The sequence below is a fragment of the Episyrphus balteatus genome, chromosome 4 (genome assembly GCF_945859705.1).
Source record: "Episyrphus balteatus chromosome 4, idEpiBalt1.1, whole genome shotgun sequence".
Lineage (NCBI taxonomy): Eukaryota > Metazoa > Arthropoda > Insecta > Diptera > Syrphidae > Episyrphus > Episyrphus balteatus.
The window spans coordinates 10,764,643-10,783,606 of NC_079137.1; the positions used below are offsets into that span (position 1 = coordinate 10,764,643).

General features: G+C 27.4%; 1 protein-coding gene across 1 annotated transcript in view; it reads left to right on the forward strand.

Moving 5' to 3' along the window:
* The window catches only part of LOC129919602 (putative uncharacterized protein DDB_G0267840), a 105,112-nt gene extending 87,759 nt beyond the window's left edge, over positions 1-17,353 (forward strand). The window contains exons 4-8 of the mRNA XM_056000542.1: positions 1,589-2,230; positions 3,780-4,108; positions 12,695-12,867; positions 13,283-13,406; positions 16,758-17,353. Coding sequence (XP_055856517.1) covers positions 1,589-2,230; positions 3,780-4,108; positions 12,695-12,867; positions 13,283-13,406; positions 16,758-16,886 — 1,397 coding nt within the window. The 3' untranslated portion in view covers positions 16,887-17,353. The remainder of the gene's footprint in view (positions 1-1,588; positions 2,231-3,779; positions 4,109-12,694; positions 12,868-13,282; positions 13,407-16,757) is intronic.
* The last annotated feature ends 1,611 nt before the right edge of the window (positions 17,354-18,964 follow it).

The window sequence follows — 18,964 nt, forward strand, 5'->3', positions numbered from 1 at the left end:
AGAGCTTCTGCCATTATTTCTTTGTAAAAGTTAGCATCTGTTTTTGAAGCGTAAAGCTTCAATTTTGCTATTGCACATCATTAAAACAAAGCGTATTACTATAACACATTTTAGTGCCCTGTATTGGCGATGCGATTAAGGTTATTCTTTTATAAACCAATGAAATAGGGCTAATATTAACGTGGTCCATCTGAGTTGGTATGTTTTCCTTTAAAAAACCACTCTTTACCCCACTACTTTTCAGTTCGAATGCAACTATAAAATAGTTAACTTTTTTGTAATCTTAGTAGAACTTAAAATGTTGTTATTTTGCATTTTGAGGCTTTTTTAATGTTGTGCACCTTTTATAACTTCCAGGATGGAACACACCAACACGTTTCCATCGCACTATCACCACGTTTTTGACCGATTTTAGCGGCAAAGTGAAGAAAATTGCAGCTAGTTTTTAAGTTATTTTTTTCTCTGCTCGTGACTTGGGTCTCACCTGTCTTATTTTTTGATTTGATCACTAGTTTCCGATATTTTAAAAATTGTCTCATCCAAATTTGGCAAATTTTCCAATATCTTTCTCGATTTTGCATAGTGCAGGTGCATTTCCTATGTTAGCTGCTATTTATGCATTTTCTGTGGTGCCTATTGGTAGCTCGTAGCCCATAATTGGTTATAATGTGCAAATAATGTCAAAGCTTAATATTGCTTTACTATAATTAGCGTTTTCCATGATTTTTCATCATTTTTATCTAATTTAAGAGCTTGTTTCTATTCAAGTGACGCAAAAAAAAACACTGTTTTTTGTGAGGTAATGCGAAAAAACGCAACTAGAAGCCATACGGTTTCTGTTTTGGGTTTTTTGTTTTTACAACATTGTTTGTTAAAGGTTCCTCTTTGAAAATGCAAAACCAAAAATCTACTAAGTTACCTCACCAAAGCGCCAATCGCTATTTTCTAAAGAAAAAATGTTGTTTCTATTCAAGTGAAGCGAAGTGTATTTCTCAGTTACATTATAACTTTCATTTAATGTTTCTATGCATTTATATTAATTTGTAAATGTTGCTGAAGATACATTTTTTGATCCTTAATTTAGTTTGGTAATGTTGCGAGAGTTTTTCTTAGCAAATTTGGATGTTTATCAAAACTTTTGGTATCAAAACAGTCCGTATGATGAATATTAAAATTATATTTAATGTTGCTTTACCATTGATCTGCTTTAAATTTCTTTAGTAGTTCTCAAGAATTTATAAACATTTTACGAAAAATTAATTGAATCCGATTAAAAGCTTAAACCAACATTCTTTTTTATTAAAAAAATACAATTAACTCTACCCTGAACCTGAACCCACAAATGAACACTTATAATAACCAACGATGGCTTGATAAAAAAAAGTAGAGAAAAAAGCACACCAAGAAGAGGCTAACCGGATTGAAAAATTATTCTTAGTTCAAGAGATGAAATTTTTTTTATTAAATTTTCCATTTTCCTTCATTTTCTTCATTTTTTTTTTACTTCTGTTATTTTATAAAAAAAAATCCTTTCAGAATGTCCTTTTTGGTTGATTATAATTTCTGATATATATATTTTTTTTTCTAGGTTGGGATGATTGGAGCGATTTTACTCTTTGCAGTGTTCAATGCGGCAAAGGTGTCCAACAACGATTTCGACGATGTCTACTTGACAATCCAATGATAAACATCAACATGAACAACAACAACAATAATATAAATGGCAATGAGATGCAGCAAAGACAGCAACAGCTGCCATCAGACCAACAACAGCAGGATATGTTGGATGTCAGTAGTAGCAGCAGCAGCAGCAGTAGTAGTAGTCCATCAAATGTGCCCAATCAGCAGAAGCAACATCATAATCATCATCATCATCAACAGCAGCTGCAGCAATTTCAACATACAAAAGAAAGTCACAGCAGAAGTAGTAGTAGTAATAGTAGGAGTGGTAGTGAGAATAGTCGAAGTAGAAATCATTCGACCAGTCCGGAAAAGGACACCAGCAGTAACATCAGCAATGAAACAAAATCAACTAGCACAACAGGACGAAGAGGCGTTACAACAGGAGTAGAAGGAAGAAGTGGAGGAGTAACTGCAGCAGCAACTGACAGTATTTCCTTAAATAAATTGAAGAAACGTAGGAAACGGAAGAAAGCCAAAAGCCTGTCAACAATGTCCTGCGAAGGATATAACATCGAACAGAGAAATTGCAATACATTTGAGTGTACTGGTGAGTTTTTTGGTTTTCTTTTTTTTTACTTTCTCATCATTTTGTTTTGTAAAAAAGGAAAAGATTATGAAATTTCACAAGTTGGATTATTCAGTTTCATTATTTTTTAATGAATACTAAGAAAGATTAGAAATAGAAAAGAAATTTTTTGCTGACTTTATGCTTCTGAGAACTATTTATGAAATGTTTCTCAACATTTCAGAAGTGTTTTTGGAAAATTGCTGGAATTTTTACGACTTTTTTCAAGAAATTCTTAATTCTTCGAACGTTTCTGCAAGTAGAAATAAAAAAGATATATTTTGGCAACATAATGCTTCTGAATCAAATTTGTGAAATGTTCCCAAATATTTCTGAATTGATTTTAAATACTGCTGATACCTATATTTCTGACTTTTTCAAGAAAGTCTTAAGAATTCTTCGGACATTTCTGCAAGTAGAAATAAAAAAAAATATGTGGTTGGCAACTTCATTTTGCTGAAAATCTTTTGGAAAATGTTCCTAAACATTTCTGAAGTGATTTTGAAAAATTGCTGAAATATTAGTGACTTTTTTAAGAAATTCTTTAAAATTTTTCGAAAGTATCTGCGAGTAGAAATAAAAAGATATGTTTGTGGCAACTGTATGCTTCTGAATCAATTTTGGGAAATGTTCCTAAACATTTCTGAAGTGATTTTGAAAGATTGCTGAAATATTGATGAGTTTTTCAAGAAATTCTTAAAAATTCTTCAGATATTTCTGGAAGTAATAATAAAAAAGATATATTTTTGGCAACTACATTCTGCTGAGAATCTTTTGGAAAATGTTCCTCAACATTTCTCAAGTGATTTTGAAAAATTGCTGAAATGAGTTTTTCAAGAAATTCTTAAGAATTCTTCAGAAATGTCTGCAAGTAGAAATAAAAAAAAAAATTTTTGGCAACTTTATGCTTCTGTGTCCCTTTTGAGAAATGTTCCTAAACATTTTTGAATTGATTTTAAAAACTGCTGCGATATTAATGTGTTTTTAAAAAAAGTCTTAAGAATTCTTCGGACATTTCCGCAAGTAGAAATAAAAAAACATGTGGTTGGCAACTTCATTCTGCTGAAAATCTTTTGGAAAATGTTCCTAAGTATTTCTGAAAAGATTTTAAAAAATTGCTGAAATATTGAGGACTTTTCCAAAAAATTCTTAAAAATTTTCAGACATTTCTGCAAGTAGAAATTAAAAAGATATTTTTTTGGGCACTTTATGCTTCTGAATCAATTTTGGGAAATGTTTCTAAACATTTCTGGGATGATTTTGAAAAATTGCTGAAATATTATTACGAATTTCAACCAATTCTAAAGAATTCTTGATGTATTTCTGCAATTTATTTCAATTCATTAAGATTTGTATACAAAATTAAACATCAATTAGTCCTTTAAAATTCATATTCCAAAAAGAACAAATACTTGTGAAATTCCTTTCAAATCATTTCCTGTAAAAAAATCATAGAAAAAGAAGTCGGTTTTTAACAAGATTTTTATGTTTTCTTCTATCTCCCATTTTTTCATTTTTTCTATTTTTTAAGACGACATAAGTGACTTATTAAAATTTTATAAAAAGTTCCTGCCACTTGAAGAACTACCAACTACTTTGGTGCCACAACAACAGTCTGAATCATCGATGGTGCAACAGCAGCAGCCAACAGTATCAGAATTGGTGGCATTAGGAGTTGGAGCGACTTTGTCATCTTCCTCATCCTCGTCATCATCGTTGCCGTCATCGTCTGTGTCAGGTTCGAGTGTTCCTGCTGCAGCGTCGTCAACAGCATCTACAACACTTCTTCCAAACACCGGATATATAAGAAGCTGGAAAAATTCGCTGAATTTCACGCTAATGATCACATTGAGATTGAAGGTAAGTGGTGTGCTACTGCCTGCTGTTTACAAAACTGTAGATACTTATATATAAAAAAAAAAAGTAAAATCCAAGAGTTGAGTACAAAGGATATTTTGTTTCTTGGATTTATTTCTATCTTATGGATTTTTATTAAAAAAAAAAGAAAAGCCATGGTTCGTTGACAGGAATCAGAAAAATAAGGCGAAAAAATGCTCCTTATCATCAATCGTTTGAAGTTGGATCAAAAGATTGTGAAACACAGAGGAGGTTGGGTGGATTTATGTGTAGTTAATAAAATCTATCCTTCTTCTTTGGGTGTTTTGAAAGATGATTTTTTGATGAATGCATGGTTGAGTCCTTTTTTTTTAGACAGATGATGGTTGTACATATACAACTTAACTATGTTTATTTGTGTGAATTGTATTATCACACATGGTAGAAAACATAAAAGGTTTTGTGTTCCCATTTTTTTGTTTGGAGACCATGAGACTATTAATCGGAATATTTGCTTGCTATGCTGTTTTTTTTTTTGTGAGCTTGGGGGAAATGGGAGATGGCAATGACATATTGTATGTGTCATCATCAAAAAAAAAAAAAAAAAAAAAAAAAAACAAAAAAAAAACAAGAACGAACAATAAAAGACTCCAGTTTCTTTCTGATATCAATCAAGATCAAGCAGATTGACAAATGAGAACATTTATCAGCAAATGGATAGGAATGAGTTTGGAATTTCAGAGAATTAAGAGGTTTTGAATGAATTAATTGAAGAAACATTTTGTTAATATAAGAAATAAAAAAATATTCAAGATAGAAACTTAAGTGGTTAAAAAAAGACTCCCTTAAGAGTTGTAGAATTCTAGAAATTGAGATTTGAAAAGTCTAATTGAGTTCACCATTGAAATTCTTTAAGAATTCGTTCTTATTTCTCTGTACGGTACAAACAATAGTAAGACAAAAATTTAATTAAAAATTGCACTGCTTCTTTAAAATTGAGGACCAAAGCTTAAACCTGAAAAAAAAAATTAAAAACCTCTAAATTTAATTTTTTCATCTTTTTAGCAGGGGCAAAATTTCGCAAGAGTTTTTCTGTGTGAGTTTTTCTCTGCCTTGTTTCTAAGGCAATTTACACGTTTTTTCGTGTACACAGAGGAATTCACACTTAAGTAAAAAATATCAAAGATGCGTAGTTTTCGTTCCACTTGAACATTAGACGTAAAAAAATAAATGGATATTAAATAATTTGTCGAAGTTTTGAAAAAAAAAAAAAAAATTAAACTTTCACATCAAAATTTGATGATTTTTGACCTAATATAATAAAATTCGATCAGAAAATTAGAGGTGCATCTTATGTTAAATCATATTACTATAAAAGAAGATGCAAATAGAATTAAATTAATCAGTTAACTTGACTTCGAGTTATAACTGCCTAAAATTTTTAAAAAGATGTTTCAAGAAAAACACATTCATGGCTTATAATTTACTGAACTAAGTTTCTGTTCTTAAAATAGTTGGTTACAAAAAGTTTTCGACCTACAAACAAACCATGCCATTTATTTTTTGGGTGCATAACAATTTTGAGTTTTGTTTTCTTCTTTTTTTTGAAAATTGTCATATTTTTAAGTAGTTTTTTTTATAATTTATGTAAAAGTATTTGACATTAAAAAAAAAAAAACAAAACATAATAAATGTTATTCTTTACAAATTATTATTATTCCACTTAAAAAAAATCTCTTTTAAAAATTTAATTTTTCAAAAAAAAAAAAAAAAAATTTTAAGTGTTAAAACATAACATGCAGCAAAACTGAAGCAGTTTTTAATTATTTCAGTACCTTTTCTAATATTTTAAACAATTTATTTTTAACGAGAACTTAAAGTCAGTTTTTAATGCTTTCACTTTAGATTTGCCACAAATATTTAAAAAAATATTCTGCTTAAAGACGGAATTTTTTACCAATTAACTATAAAAAAAATTTATAAGCAATTAACCCTTTCGAGCCCAGCGTTACTCTCATGTAACATATTTTTAAAAATTCGTAAAAAATATTCCATTAAATATTTTTGTAGGTTTCGATATCTTAATTGAAAGATAATAATGCCTAGTTACTGGATTATTACAAAAAATTAGTCAAAAATCATACCTTTAATTTTTGTTTATCGAAAAAGGGACTGAAATTCACATTTTTTTCTTTTTTTTTGCAAAAAAATTTTTTTTTTATATGGTCATAATTTTGAAAAAAAAATATAAGAAATGTTAACCCAGAAAGTGTTTTGTTTTTTGGCTTAGAAGAAGTAGCATACATTATTGTTCTACAAAAAAAATATTTTCCCAGTTGTCCGACTTTTTTTGGTGGTCGTAGGCAGTGCATGTTACTTACATGCAACAAGAGAGTAACACATTATTTTTGCTATTTATTATTTTAGAAAATAGCTTTTTGCTATTCATATTTCTTAGTTGTGATGTTTTTGACACGATGATACTGAAAAAACATTTTTTAATATTGATTTTCATAGCTTGGGTTCGAAAGGGTTAAGGTTGCTATTTTTTATTGCAAAAAAACTTAAATAAGTGTCGAAAATCCTAATTTAATTAATATTTTCTTAATCTCGTAAGTTTTTCTGGGTAAAATAATGTTTTTAAAGATCTTAACTAAATTTCAAGTGAAAATATACAAAACTGCGTGCCGTTGATTTTCAATTTTTTTTTCTATATCTTAAGCAATTTTCTAGAAAACGCTTCAAAGCAATTCAGTCAGCTTTGTCGGCTCTTTTCGCTTCTTAACCAAACTTGGATGAAACAAAATCATTTGTGAAAAATCATGATTTTGGAAAACGGACATGTTTTTCTTCAATAGAGTTTTGTTTCAGAACATCGAACATTATTTTGGTACAAAAAATACAATGAAAAATTCAGATGCAAAAATGTCATTATTTAAAAAAAAAAAAAAAAATTGAGGAAATCATCATCGCCCCAAAAAGTTCCTATGTTAACCTACTGAAATTGGAGTTGTAATTTATACACGTTTTTAATTTTAACTACATATTCAATTTATATTTTTGCTAAATTAAATTTATCTTTAAAAATAAAAATGAATTCTCGATGGAGAAATGAAGTTCACCCTTTTTTAGTCCAGTGCATTTATGATATTCATATATGGACGACCCAGCAGTTTGTACCACCCCCATTTTTTTTTCTCATTCGATAGAGCATTGGCTGAATATCATTACCCTGACTTTTCGCACTTGCGAAATTCACCTTTCAGCCGGCATCTTGGATTTTAGTTTTTTGTTGAATATCTCGATTTCTATTTATCCTACATAAAAGATGTATGAACAGGCAGTTAAATTTCGCGTCTTTTATGTTATTAACACTTTTTCAATATTCTGAATATTAAAAAAGTTACAAGTAAAAAAAAACAATTTTAAAGTTTTGAGCACTTTTTATAAAAATTATGAAAAAATGTTCTTTGAAAAGATTATTTGCCTTAAAATTCTCTACAACTCTGCTATACAATTTTTTTTTTATCGCTATAATTGATAATGTTATTAATAGGTACTTTTTTGTTAAAAAATACCCCTTTTTTACGAAATAAGGATATTTAAATATAAAAAAGTTGCAGGTCCTGAATATTCTCTTGCAACATAAAGCTATATACTCACTAATTATTTAAAATTCGAGATTTGGTAAAAAAAAAATTTAAGAAAAAAGTAAAGATAAAAAACACAAACAAAAAAGAGCATTTTTTAACAAAAAAAGTTTTAATAACTTTTGTACTTATAGCGATACAAAAAAAATTGTATCGCAGAGTTGTAGAGAATTTTAAGGTGAATAATCTTTTTTCGGAAGGTTTTTTCATAATTTTGATAAAAAGTACTCAAAAATTTAAAATTTTATCTTTTTTACTTTTTTGGCTTGTAACTTTTTTAACATTCAGAATATCGAAAAAGTGTTCATAACATAAAAGACGCGAAATTTAACTGCCTACGTTTTTCGTTTATACAACTTTTATGGACGATAAATAGAAATCGAGATATTCAACAAAAACTAAAATCCAAGATGGCGGCCGAAAGGTGAATTTCGCGAGTGCGAAAAATCAGGGTAATGATATTTAGTCAGTTTGATCAATACAATTCAAAACAAAACACTTTTAGTTTAAAAGAGTTTTGATCTTTCCTAAGTGTTTTTTTTATTGTAAAACAATGCATTTAAAATGCAAGGTTTTTTTCGCTTTAACTGATTTTAAAAACTCATTTTGGCAACCCTATCCAACTGACACAAACCAAACAGGTGGATATATAGGATAGAGAGTGGACTTTGTCAACTTAATATTCAACGCATGAGATAGGTATTTTAAATGAAAATTATGTTTGAACACCTCAGAGCGTTCGTTCGTGTGTGTTCTCTTGTGTGTTTGCTTGATACTGACCCTAGATGGTTAAACAACACTCATGAATTCATTTTTGCATATTATATTAAAAGGACCAACATCAGAACCGAAACGATACGAACACAAAAAGTGTGGACTTTCGTGTTGGAGCTTTTATGAATTGGATAAGCAGTTGTAGCCGTAACAAGTAGGACCTAGTTGATTTTTAATTAATTCAAGACTCATAGATAAAAAGAGAAATTTCTGCTCGTTTGTTTTATTTCTTTTTTTTTTTTTAAATTCACAGTTTCATCATCATTGCGCAAACTATGTTAATTAATAATAAAATGTTTATAATTGATTTTAAGCAAAAGAGTGTCGTCCTTTCCGGAGGAGAAAAAAGGTGTGTTTAATTTTAATTTTATCATTCCACTTGATTTAAAATTTGAACTCTCTCTCTCTTTTGACATAACTAGAAGCTGTGAATGTGGGTATTTTTAAATAACTGTACCTTTGCTATATAATTACCGTCAAAACCACAAATTTTTTTTTCAAGTTGTTGCTGTTGTTGGTGATTAATTGCAATTTTATGCTTTAAGCACAATTGGCACATGTGGCAATTAAGTGAGTTCATGTGTCTGCATAAATTGGTAATTAACAAAATTACTGTTTTTTTTTTTGTATTTTTTTTTTTAAATTTTATTTGAGTGAATAAATCGAAATCAATTGAGCTTCATGAAAGTGGTGAATTAAATGACTTTGGGGGCGGTAAAAAAAAAACTTTGGATTTAAATAATGTCACGTGGGCAGAATATGTTGGACAGATTACTATTATTTAATAGCAATTTATTGTGTAAAAATAAACAAAACCTATATATACAAATATATAATAATTATTATTATTATTATCAATTTTTTTGTAATTTTATTTTTGTTGTGGTTTGTTAAAATTACCACTCTTTTTACAGAGGCTTAAATTGTTGGGAAAAAAAAACGATAAACCCCAGGGTGTGATTATATCACACAATCTCTAGAGATAATACAAAAATGAAAGAAAACTTTTCATAAACTCTGGGGAAAAATATAACCTCTCTTTGAAAATAAAATCTGTGGGAGAATTTAATATTAATTGCAGAGATGAAAACAAAAAAAAAAAACATTTTAAAGTAATTTTCTAAAGAACTGAGCTTGAAACCCATATTAGAGTTCAATTTGGATAGCAATTCATTGTTAATAAGATTGTAATAGATTTGAAACTGGTATGCAATCAATTTGAAAGTAATTTGAAATTAGTTTCAAACTAATTTTTCTTGAAACCTTAAATTAAGTTCAAATTCATTATTAATTAGGTTTTAATAGATTTGAAACTACAATGCAATCGATATTAATTTAATTTGCAATCGGTCTTAAACCAATTTTTCAAAGAATAACGAAATTGAAACTTAAAATTTAAAAACTATATATAAATGAAAATTATATTTTTCTTTAAGTTTTAAATAATTCTTTCTGTAAAAAAAAAACTAGATACTTCTTTTGATACTTTTTCGCTTAATTTTCGTCACGAGAGTGTTTCCAAGTAACTCGTTAATTTCACAGCAAAACTTTTTGAAATAAAAAAAAATTAGTTTTAGCACAGTATTTTTTTTTTTCTTAGGAAAAAATTAATGAATACGACTCTTCTCACTTTTGTGAGAGAGAAAATTCAAATAAAATCTACGAAAAAAAATTGTTGAAAAATAAATTGATGGTTAAATTCTTGAAATAAATGGTACCCTTTTCTAGTGAAAAAAAAAATAAATTCGAAGAGAAAATTATTGCATATTTCCTGGAACACTATAATGAGAAACTTTAAATAAATGTTTCATTTGAAAGGATCTTTTTGAGAAATAAAACCAAAAGATAAAATGTAATCCGGATATTTAAAACTTTGAAGAAAAAAAAAATAATGTAAAATAAGCATTGGTCGCATAAAAAACTTTCTAGATAAAAAAAAAAATACCATAATATAAAGTAATCATTTAACATGAAAAGTTTTTGGCTAAGTTATTTTAAGAAAACTGTATCAAACAAATAAGGATATGGAAATATGGATCTTTTTATTTTTTTAAAAGATGAATGCACAGTAAAATGGTGAAATGGTGAGGTAGTTCATCAGAAAAATATACAGTTTTTAAAGACTTTCACAGAAAAAGTATGCTGAAACTATACACACAGGGAAATAATATGATTCTAAGATAAAATTATTTTTCTTAAGAAAAACTACTAGGAAATAATGCACATATCCTTACACTAACAATTTCCTTGAAAATACACTTGGAGATAATTTTTAAAACCTTGAAGAAAAAATAGACCTTGGGAAAAAAAACTTTCCCACAAGAAATATAAAACCTTATTAAAACTGAAAACTTCTGAAAAAATCACAAACTGAAATCATTTTGAGGGAAAACTGAAAAAAACTTAATTTTCCAGGTGCTATCTGACTTGAATCCTTCTTCTTATCATCAAGATTAGGTTTATTTTAAATATCTTGAAAAAGTTAACGTTCCAAAATTAGCTACTGGAAAAAAAAATTGAATTTTTATATTTTTCGTTTGTGAATTTTGAGGAAATAAAATAACCTAATGAAAAATTCCATTGTAAAAACTCTCTTTTCTTAATTTAAAATGAAAGAAAAAAACATAAATTGCATTTTTCGAAAATTGTACTTATTTTTAATTTTGTGCTTAATAACACGCTTTTGTATAATTTTTTTTGTTGAAATCGTTGGAATCCTACGAGTTCTCAGAAATAAAGAACACGGTTTTATTAGGTTTACAACGGTTCAAACATTTTTTTGACAAAATATTTTAATAAAAAAAAGTTAAAACCAACAGGAATACAATTTAAAGTTTTCACCTAGAATTTTTATATGGAATCTAATAATTTGGGCATAATTTCATGTTGAAGTCACATTTTTTCTCGAGAAATTCCTACTTCTCTGCTTTCTTTAACTTAAATTAATTGAGAAAAAAAAAAACTAAAAACAAAAACGTTAGAATTTTTTTTTTAAGAATTACTAAAAAATAATATAAAATCCCAGGAAAAATAGGATTTTGTGAGGAAGGATGAACTTTTTCACGCTAAATTGGAAAAAGCAAAAATTCCGCGATAGTTATATTTTGATTACACTGGTCGGCAACGAAAATGGAGCTTGAACCAAACCATTCATTTCTAAAGGACTTTTGTGTGCTGATTCCGAATCTGAAGACAAAATTTTACTGGTACGTCAAGTTTTCGAAATATTTAAGTATTAACAGGTCAAATACGCGTTTTTGTAGTACTTTTGGCGTTGAATTTCATCACCGTAAATTTTTTTTTCGCAAAACTATATATGCAATATTCAAAAGCCATATTTTATTGTCTTAATTACGTTTATTTTTATTTTCGAAATTATTTTTTTCTAAAAGATATTTGCTTTAGAAAGGTATGATATCTCAAAATCTTGGTGGTTAAGGTAACTTTTGGTTTTTGAAGCAGATTTGAGGTAAATTTCAGTTTTCGACTCCTGATGCGGTTGAAAAAATAGCAAAATATTACGGAAAAATAATATTTTTAGTTCAAATGTCAAAAAACATTTCATTTAAAATTAGTTTTTGGGACTTTATAGCTAAAATTGTGATGAGCAGAGCTCAAAAACTAGACGTGATGGAAAAAATCTGTAAACTGTTTTGATTTCAGCACACTCAAGTTCATTAAAATCACCTTACAGAGTTCTTGCTCCCGACTTTTTATGGTTTTTTTTTTTGCCGAGCAGTGTTATTTGTCTTACCTACTAAACTTCTAGATCTAATTATTTCTTATATGTATCTTTGTATCGCATTTAATTGAACTAAACAAGGCGATATAAAGACATAATATTTTATAATTTTTTGGTTTATTGTTTAAACAAAAAATTGTTGCAATGAAAATGGGATTCAAAAAAGAAATGGAGTTATTAAAAGTCCCTTTGAAAACATGACATATTACGTCAATTTGAAAAGAAAAAATAATTTAAAAAATGTTTTCCCATGAAATACCAATTAATTTCATCTGCCCTAAAGAACAAATAAAAAAAAAATATTATTTTAAAACTCTGTGTGGAAACAATATTTATTTTTAATTAAAAAAATAAAAACAAAACATTGAATTGGCATCCCTGGCCTTAAGGTTGTGGTTATTATACTCATACAATCTATCTCTTGTTTTTTTTTTCTCTTTATAGAATGATACAAAATCCACATCGACAGTATTCTCTATACGAAACACAACCCATAACCTTTATGTGGAAACCTCTGTCGATGGCCTAAGGCTGTTCCAGGAGCGAGACAATGCCACCGAAATGTTACCTGTAAAATTCCAATTGTACGACAACCGCTGGCATCAGGTTTCAATCAGGTAAGTACTTAAAGTGCAAATGATAAAACGGTAAACTGTTTGAAATCTGTTAGGGCTTGATTGGTTTTTGGGTTTTGGTTTGGGTTGCTTGTATTGGCTCAGGATCAAGTGATTGTGTGTGTGTTTTTTGAAAAAAAAAAAATAAATTCAGAGCGGAAGGTGCGAGTGTGTACACATTGCCAGGACCATGTTACAGTGGTTTGTATTTATCCTACGATTTGTAAGTTAAAACAAAAAAAAAGTATCTTCCTCGTGAAATGTCCTGGGCGCCACTTAGGGGTGGAATGTAAAAGGTCGTGGGAATTTAATTATATATTTTATTGTGTTGTTGTAATTTGTTTTTATTTTGTTTTTTTTTTTTTTTTTTGAAGCAGTATACAAGAATATTAATTTTCATTATTATCCTGTTTTACAGTTTTCAAAATGGAGATTTTATATCCATTTATGTTGATTGCACATGGACAAACAGTTTTGTTGTTTCAAAACGATTGTTTTCGCTGCCAAACGATGCTGACGTTGAAATTGGACGTGGATTCAGTGTGAGTATAAATAATATTCAATAAAATAAAATATTAATACAAAAAAAACAAACACAAAGGAAACAAAAACAATAAAACTAATAAAAAAAAAAGGTAAAATTAAAAAATGAAATGTTCATTGTATTCAATTTGCATATGAAAATTTATTTTTTCAATAAAAAAAAATTATACAGGGTGTCCCAAAAGTAATGGATCAAACGAAATATGCTGATAGGCCAACTTTAGGGCTTTCAGAATTTGGTAACTTGTTTATCCCAAATCCTTACGGTTTTCGATTTAATGCAGTTTTTGTGAAATTTCGAAAAATCCCGACTTGGCAACAGTATTTTGCTTCCTCCACTCATAATAGATTTCTGTTTTTTATAATTCTTTCAATAAAACATTGTCTAATATTGAGAAACAATTAATTGATCAAAATATTTTTTATTTCATGCGCCATTTTGCTGAAATTTAATTAACAGTTCCATGTTTTATAAAAACTCAATTTCTTACTTTTATTTCAGAGCAACACCATGAAAAAATTTTGTATGGTGTGACACTGGTTTATTAATTAAAAAACTTGTCCCGGTATTGCAGTTTTCAAAAAGGTATAAAAGTTTCCAAAGTTGAACCTAGAACTAAAGATATTACAATTTAAAAGTAGCAAAACATGGCTTTTCAGAGAAAATAACAAAGAAAAATAAACACATTTTGTCGACTGTTCTTTGTTTATTTCTTTCTGAATAAAAGCCTCGATTTTTGTTTGTTATTTTGCTCTGAAATCCTCTGTTTTTTCGCATTCAAATTGTAATATCTTTCGTTCTAATTTCAACTTTGGAAATTTTTATACATTTTTGAAAACTGCAATAACACGGCAAGTTTTCAAAATATTAAACCAGTGCCACACCATAAAAAAATTTTTCATGGTGTTGCTCTGAAATAAAAGTAAGAAATTGAGTTTTTATAAAACATGGAACTGTTAATTAGATTTCAGCAAAATGGCGCATGAAATAAAAAATATTTTGATCAATTAATTGTTTCTCAATATTAGACAATGTTTTAGTGAAAAAATTGTGAAAAACAGAAATCTATTATGAGTGGAGGAAGCAAAATACTGTTGCCAAGTCGGGATTTTTCGAAATTTCACAAAAACTGCATTAAATCGAAAACCGTAAGGATTTGGGATAAACAAGTTACCAAATTCTGAGAGCCCTAAAGTTGGCCTATCAGCATATTTCGTTTGATCCATTACTTTTGGGACACCCTGTATAAGAAAAAAGGACAAAAAATTGATATTTTATAGCTTTGATGATATTTTTTTTTTTACGTGTAATTGAATATGTTGTTTTTTTTTTTTTTTGTTATTGCTACAATTATAATTGTGTGGAAATATATAAAAAATAAATAAATTTCACTTAATAAAATGTTAAGGAAATGAATATTATAAAATATATTTTTTTTTTATTGAATTTAAATCAAACAAAATATATATAAAAAAGTAAAAAGGATAATAAATAAAAAATAAATGATATAATGGACAGTTTAATGGACAAAGCTGATGTTTATTTTATTAATTATGTAAATTTAATACGTTTGTGGTTTTTATTTGTGTTGGTCATTTTTTTATTTGGAAAATTTAAAATTTTATGATGATTATGATGATGATTTGATTTAATAATAAAAATTATAAATATTTAAATAACCAACTAACCAAATATAAGCTACTATGTATTTGAATTTGATTTAATTTTCGTAGTGGTAATTCTTTGTGGTTAATATTAATATGTAGAATCTAATATTTTAAGGGGTGTTAAAGTTATCACTTAGTTAAGGAAAATTCAATGGAAACACTAGAGAGGGAATTTTTGGAATTTTACTACATTTATATTATTAAAAAAAGTTAGAAAAAACTATATAAAACAGAACAAAAAAAAACTAAAATTAATTAATTAAAAAAATGTTACTAACAATGTTTTTCATAGAATCCTATTTTTTTTTCTATTTTTTTTTATCAAATTTGTCCGGTCATTAATTAAGTCATGTGGTTTCTGTTACAATAGCAAATATTAAATAATAATAATATTTGTTTATACAAAAAAAAAAAAACAAAAAATTATTAGAGATACGGGTTGGACACGTGCGATAGTTTTTCATGACAATAAAAAACAAACAAACAAATAATTGAAATCTTTTTATACTAAATTAGGGAATCAATATCTCGCGTTTTGGTCAATTTCATCTATGTTAATTGAAGAATCGAACACGTGATTATTTTAGTTATTTTTTAACGTCTGGTCTAACGAAGTGAATGAAAAAAAAATTCTGTGTAAGTTGCAAATAAAGTCGTCCTTTTGAAATAAAAAAAAAATACATTCTAAGGATTTTTTATGAGTATCTGTCATAGAACCATTTTCTTGGCAAAAATGTAAAATATTTAAATTTAGCAATTCAAAATAGTGTTTTCAAATGAATTTTTGATTAAAAACTATGAACGTTGTCCAGGGAAGAAAAAAAAGTTTTTAAGGAATTTTTGGGGATTTTGTTGCCAGTGAATTATTTTTACTGAAAGCATAACTGTCGATTGTTAAAAATGTATCTTTTTTTTTATTTTTTGAAAATTTCATCATAATTACCGATTATTTAGAGATTTATAGGAAACAAATTTCATGACTTAAGATTTTAAACATGTTAAGTTGATTTAGAATATTTGGCCTTTTCATTAACCATGAAATTGGGTTTTCGTACTTCAAACATTCAGAAAACCCTATTTGTATTCAATAAAAAGTCGAAGATTTTCTGATACATTCCAGTTCAAAATTATAAACCGTTTTCTTAAAAACATCTCAAAACCAGGATTTTTCTGATTTTAAATGATGTTTATTGCTTAAAAGGTTTTTGTACTAAAAATTACATTGAAATCAATCAAATCTTGTTTAAAGTAAGTCAAAATATAGGAGGTTCAGAGTTTTGTTGATAGAGCATGACTTATTTCACAGAAAACGAAATTTAATTCCCCTAGGAAACTCTACGAGTTAAAAACCTTTAATCTATGTATTTCCACAATCGAAAGAAGAATGCATTCCACACTTTTACACGCTAATTGGATCACGAGTTCGAAAAATGTACAATGAAAATTTGTATCTATTGATTCTATGTGTTTAATTTCGTATTCAATAGAAAAATGTTACACATACACCACAGTGACCCATATAAAAAAAATTTGCAATACATTTTTTTTTTAATTTTTTGTTATTAAGATTCGAGCACCAAATGAGATATTTATAAAAAAAATAAATATCAAAATTCTTAAATAATAAACTATCAAAAAATAATTTATTATTATTTTTTTTTTTTTTTAAATTTATATTCCAGGGTGAACTTCAACAACTCCTCGTCCTACCTGACAACCAAGAACGACATCAATGTTCCAATGTACGAACTTCAATCAACGAAGTAAAACGCTATATTATTGATACATTTATTGATGATTATGGAAACTAAATAGATTTATATAAATTTATTATTTATATTTAAATTTATTAAAACCAAAAAATTAGTTATTAAATAAATAAATAAAAAAATAATTTTATAGAATGAAAAATCGAAAGAAAGAGCGAGAAGAAATGAAAAATAAAAATCAAAGGGGTTCCAATAAATAAAAAATACAGAAAATAATAAAAAATTGAAATAAAAATCAACAAAAAAATTCCTATTTTGTGAGAAGTGAAAATGAAACATTGAAAAAGAAATAATAAAGCAAAAGCAGACAAAAAACAATAAATAAAAATGAAAAACTATAAAGCCTAACAAAATAAATAATTTTATTTAAAAAACAAAATGTAAGTTAAATAAAAATATTGACAAAATGCAAAAAAAGAAAAATAATACCTACGTTATTAACTATATAGAATATCTATTTATAAATAAATAAATAAAAAAAAAAAATGTTAAATACATAAGTTTTTTGACAATACGTCCCTATTTATTAGTTTTGTTTTTTATTTAAGTTTAAACAAAAAATATTTATCTAATAAAAAAAAAAAAATAATAATAAGTTGATTTAAGTTTTAAATTTAAAAAAAAAAACGAATAAGGTTAAATTTAAAAATAAAAAAATTGTATATTTTAGACAGAAATGGACAAAAATCAGACAAAAAATCAAAATAAATAAATAAAAAAATCTTCGTATACACACAAAAAATATATAAGAAAAAATGAAAATAAAAAAAAACCTATAGAAATAAAATATTATTATACAGATATACACTGCTCGTCACTTGAATAGAAACAACATTTTTTCTTAAGAAAATAGCGATTGGCGCTTTGGTGAGGTAACTTAGTAGATTTTTGGTTTTGCATTTTCAAAGAGGAACTTTTAACAAACAATGTTGTAAAAACAAAAAACCCAAAACAGAAACCGTATGGCTACAAGTTGCGATTTTTCGCATTACTTCACAAAAACAGTGTTTTTTTTTGCGTCACTTGAATAGAAACAAGCTCTTAAATAAGATAAAAATGATGAAAAATCATGGACAACACTAATTTTAGTAAAGCAGTATTAAACTTTGATATTATTTGCACATTATATCCAATGGTGGGCTACGAGCTACCATTAGACACCACAGAAAATGCATAAATAGAATTTAACATTGAAAATGCACTTGTACTGTACACAATCATGGACCTAATTGGAGAAAGTGATAAAAGTGTTTGGTAACTTCTTACAAATTAAGAAAATGACATTTTCTACAATTTAAGGATTGAATAAGTGAAATAAACTTTCGTTTTCATCCGGAATGCATCTGTTTTGTTTCTATTGCGTTGTTTTTTCTGGAACTATCCTTGTGCAATCTCTAAGACGGTTGTTTTTCCACGTTCTTAAACTTTCCAAGAGCTTCTACCATTATTTCTTTGTAAAAGTTTGCATCTTTTTTCGAAGCGTTAAGCTTCAATTTTGCTATTGCACATCATAAAAACAAAGCGTATTACTATAGGTAACACATTTTAGTGCCCTTTGGTGGCGATGCGATAAAAGTTATTCTTTCCAATGAAATAGGACTAATATTAAAGTGGTCCATCTGAGTTGGTATGTTTTCCTTTGAAAAAACACTCTTTACCTCACTTCTTTTCAGTTCGAATGCAACGATAAAATAGTTAACTTTTTTGTAATCTTAGTAGAACTTAAAATGTTGTTATTTTGCATTTTGAGGCTTTTTTAATGTTGTGCACCTTTTATAACTTCCATGATGGAACAAACCAATACATTATCATCGCACTAACACCACGTTTTTGACCGCTTTTAGCGGCAAAGTGAAGGAAATTGCAGCTAGTTGTTAAATTATTTTTTTTTCTGCTCTTGATTTGGGTCTCACCTGTCTTATTTTTTTATTTAATCACTAGTTTACGATATTTTAAAAATATTCTCATCCAAGTTTGGCAAATTTTTCAATGTCTTTCGCGATTTTGAATAGTGCAAGTGCATTTCCAATGTTAGCTTCTATTTATGCATTTTATGTGGTGCCTATTGGTAGCTCGTAGCCCAAAATTGGTTATATTGTGCAAATAATGTCAAAGTTTAA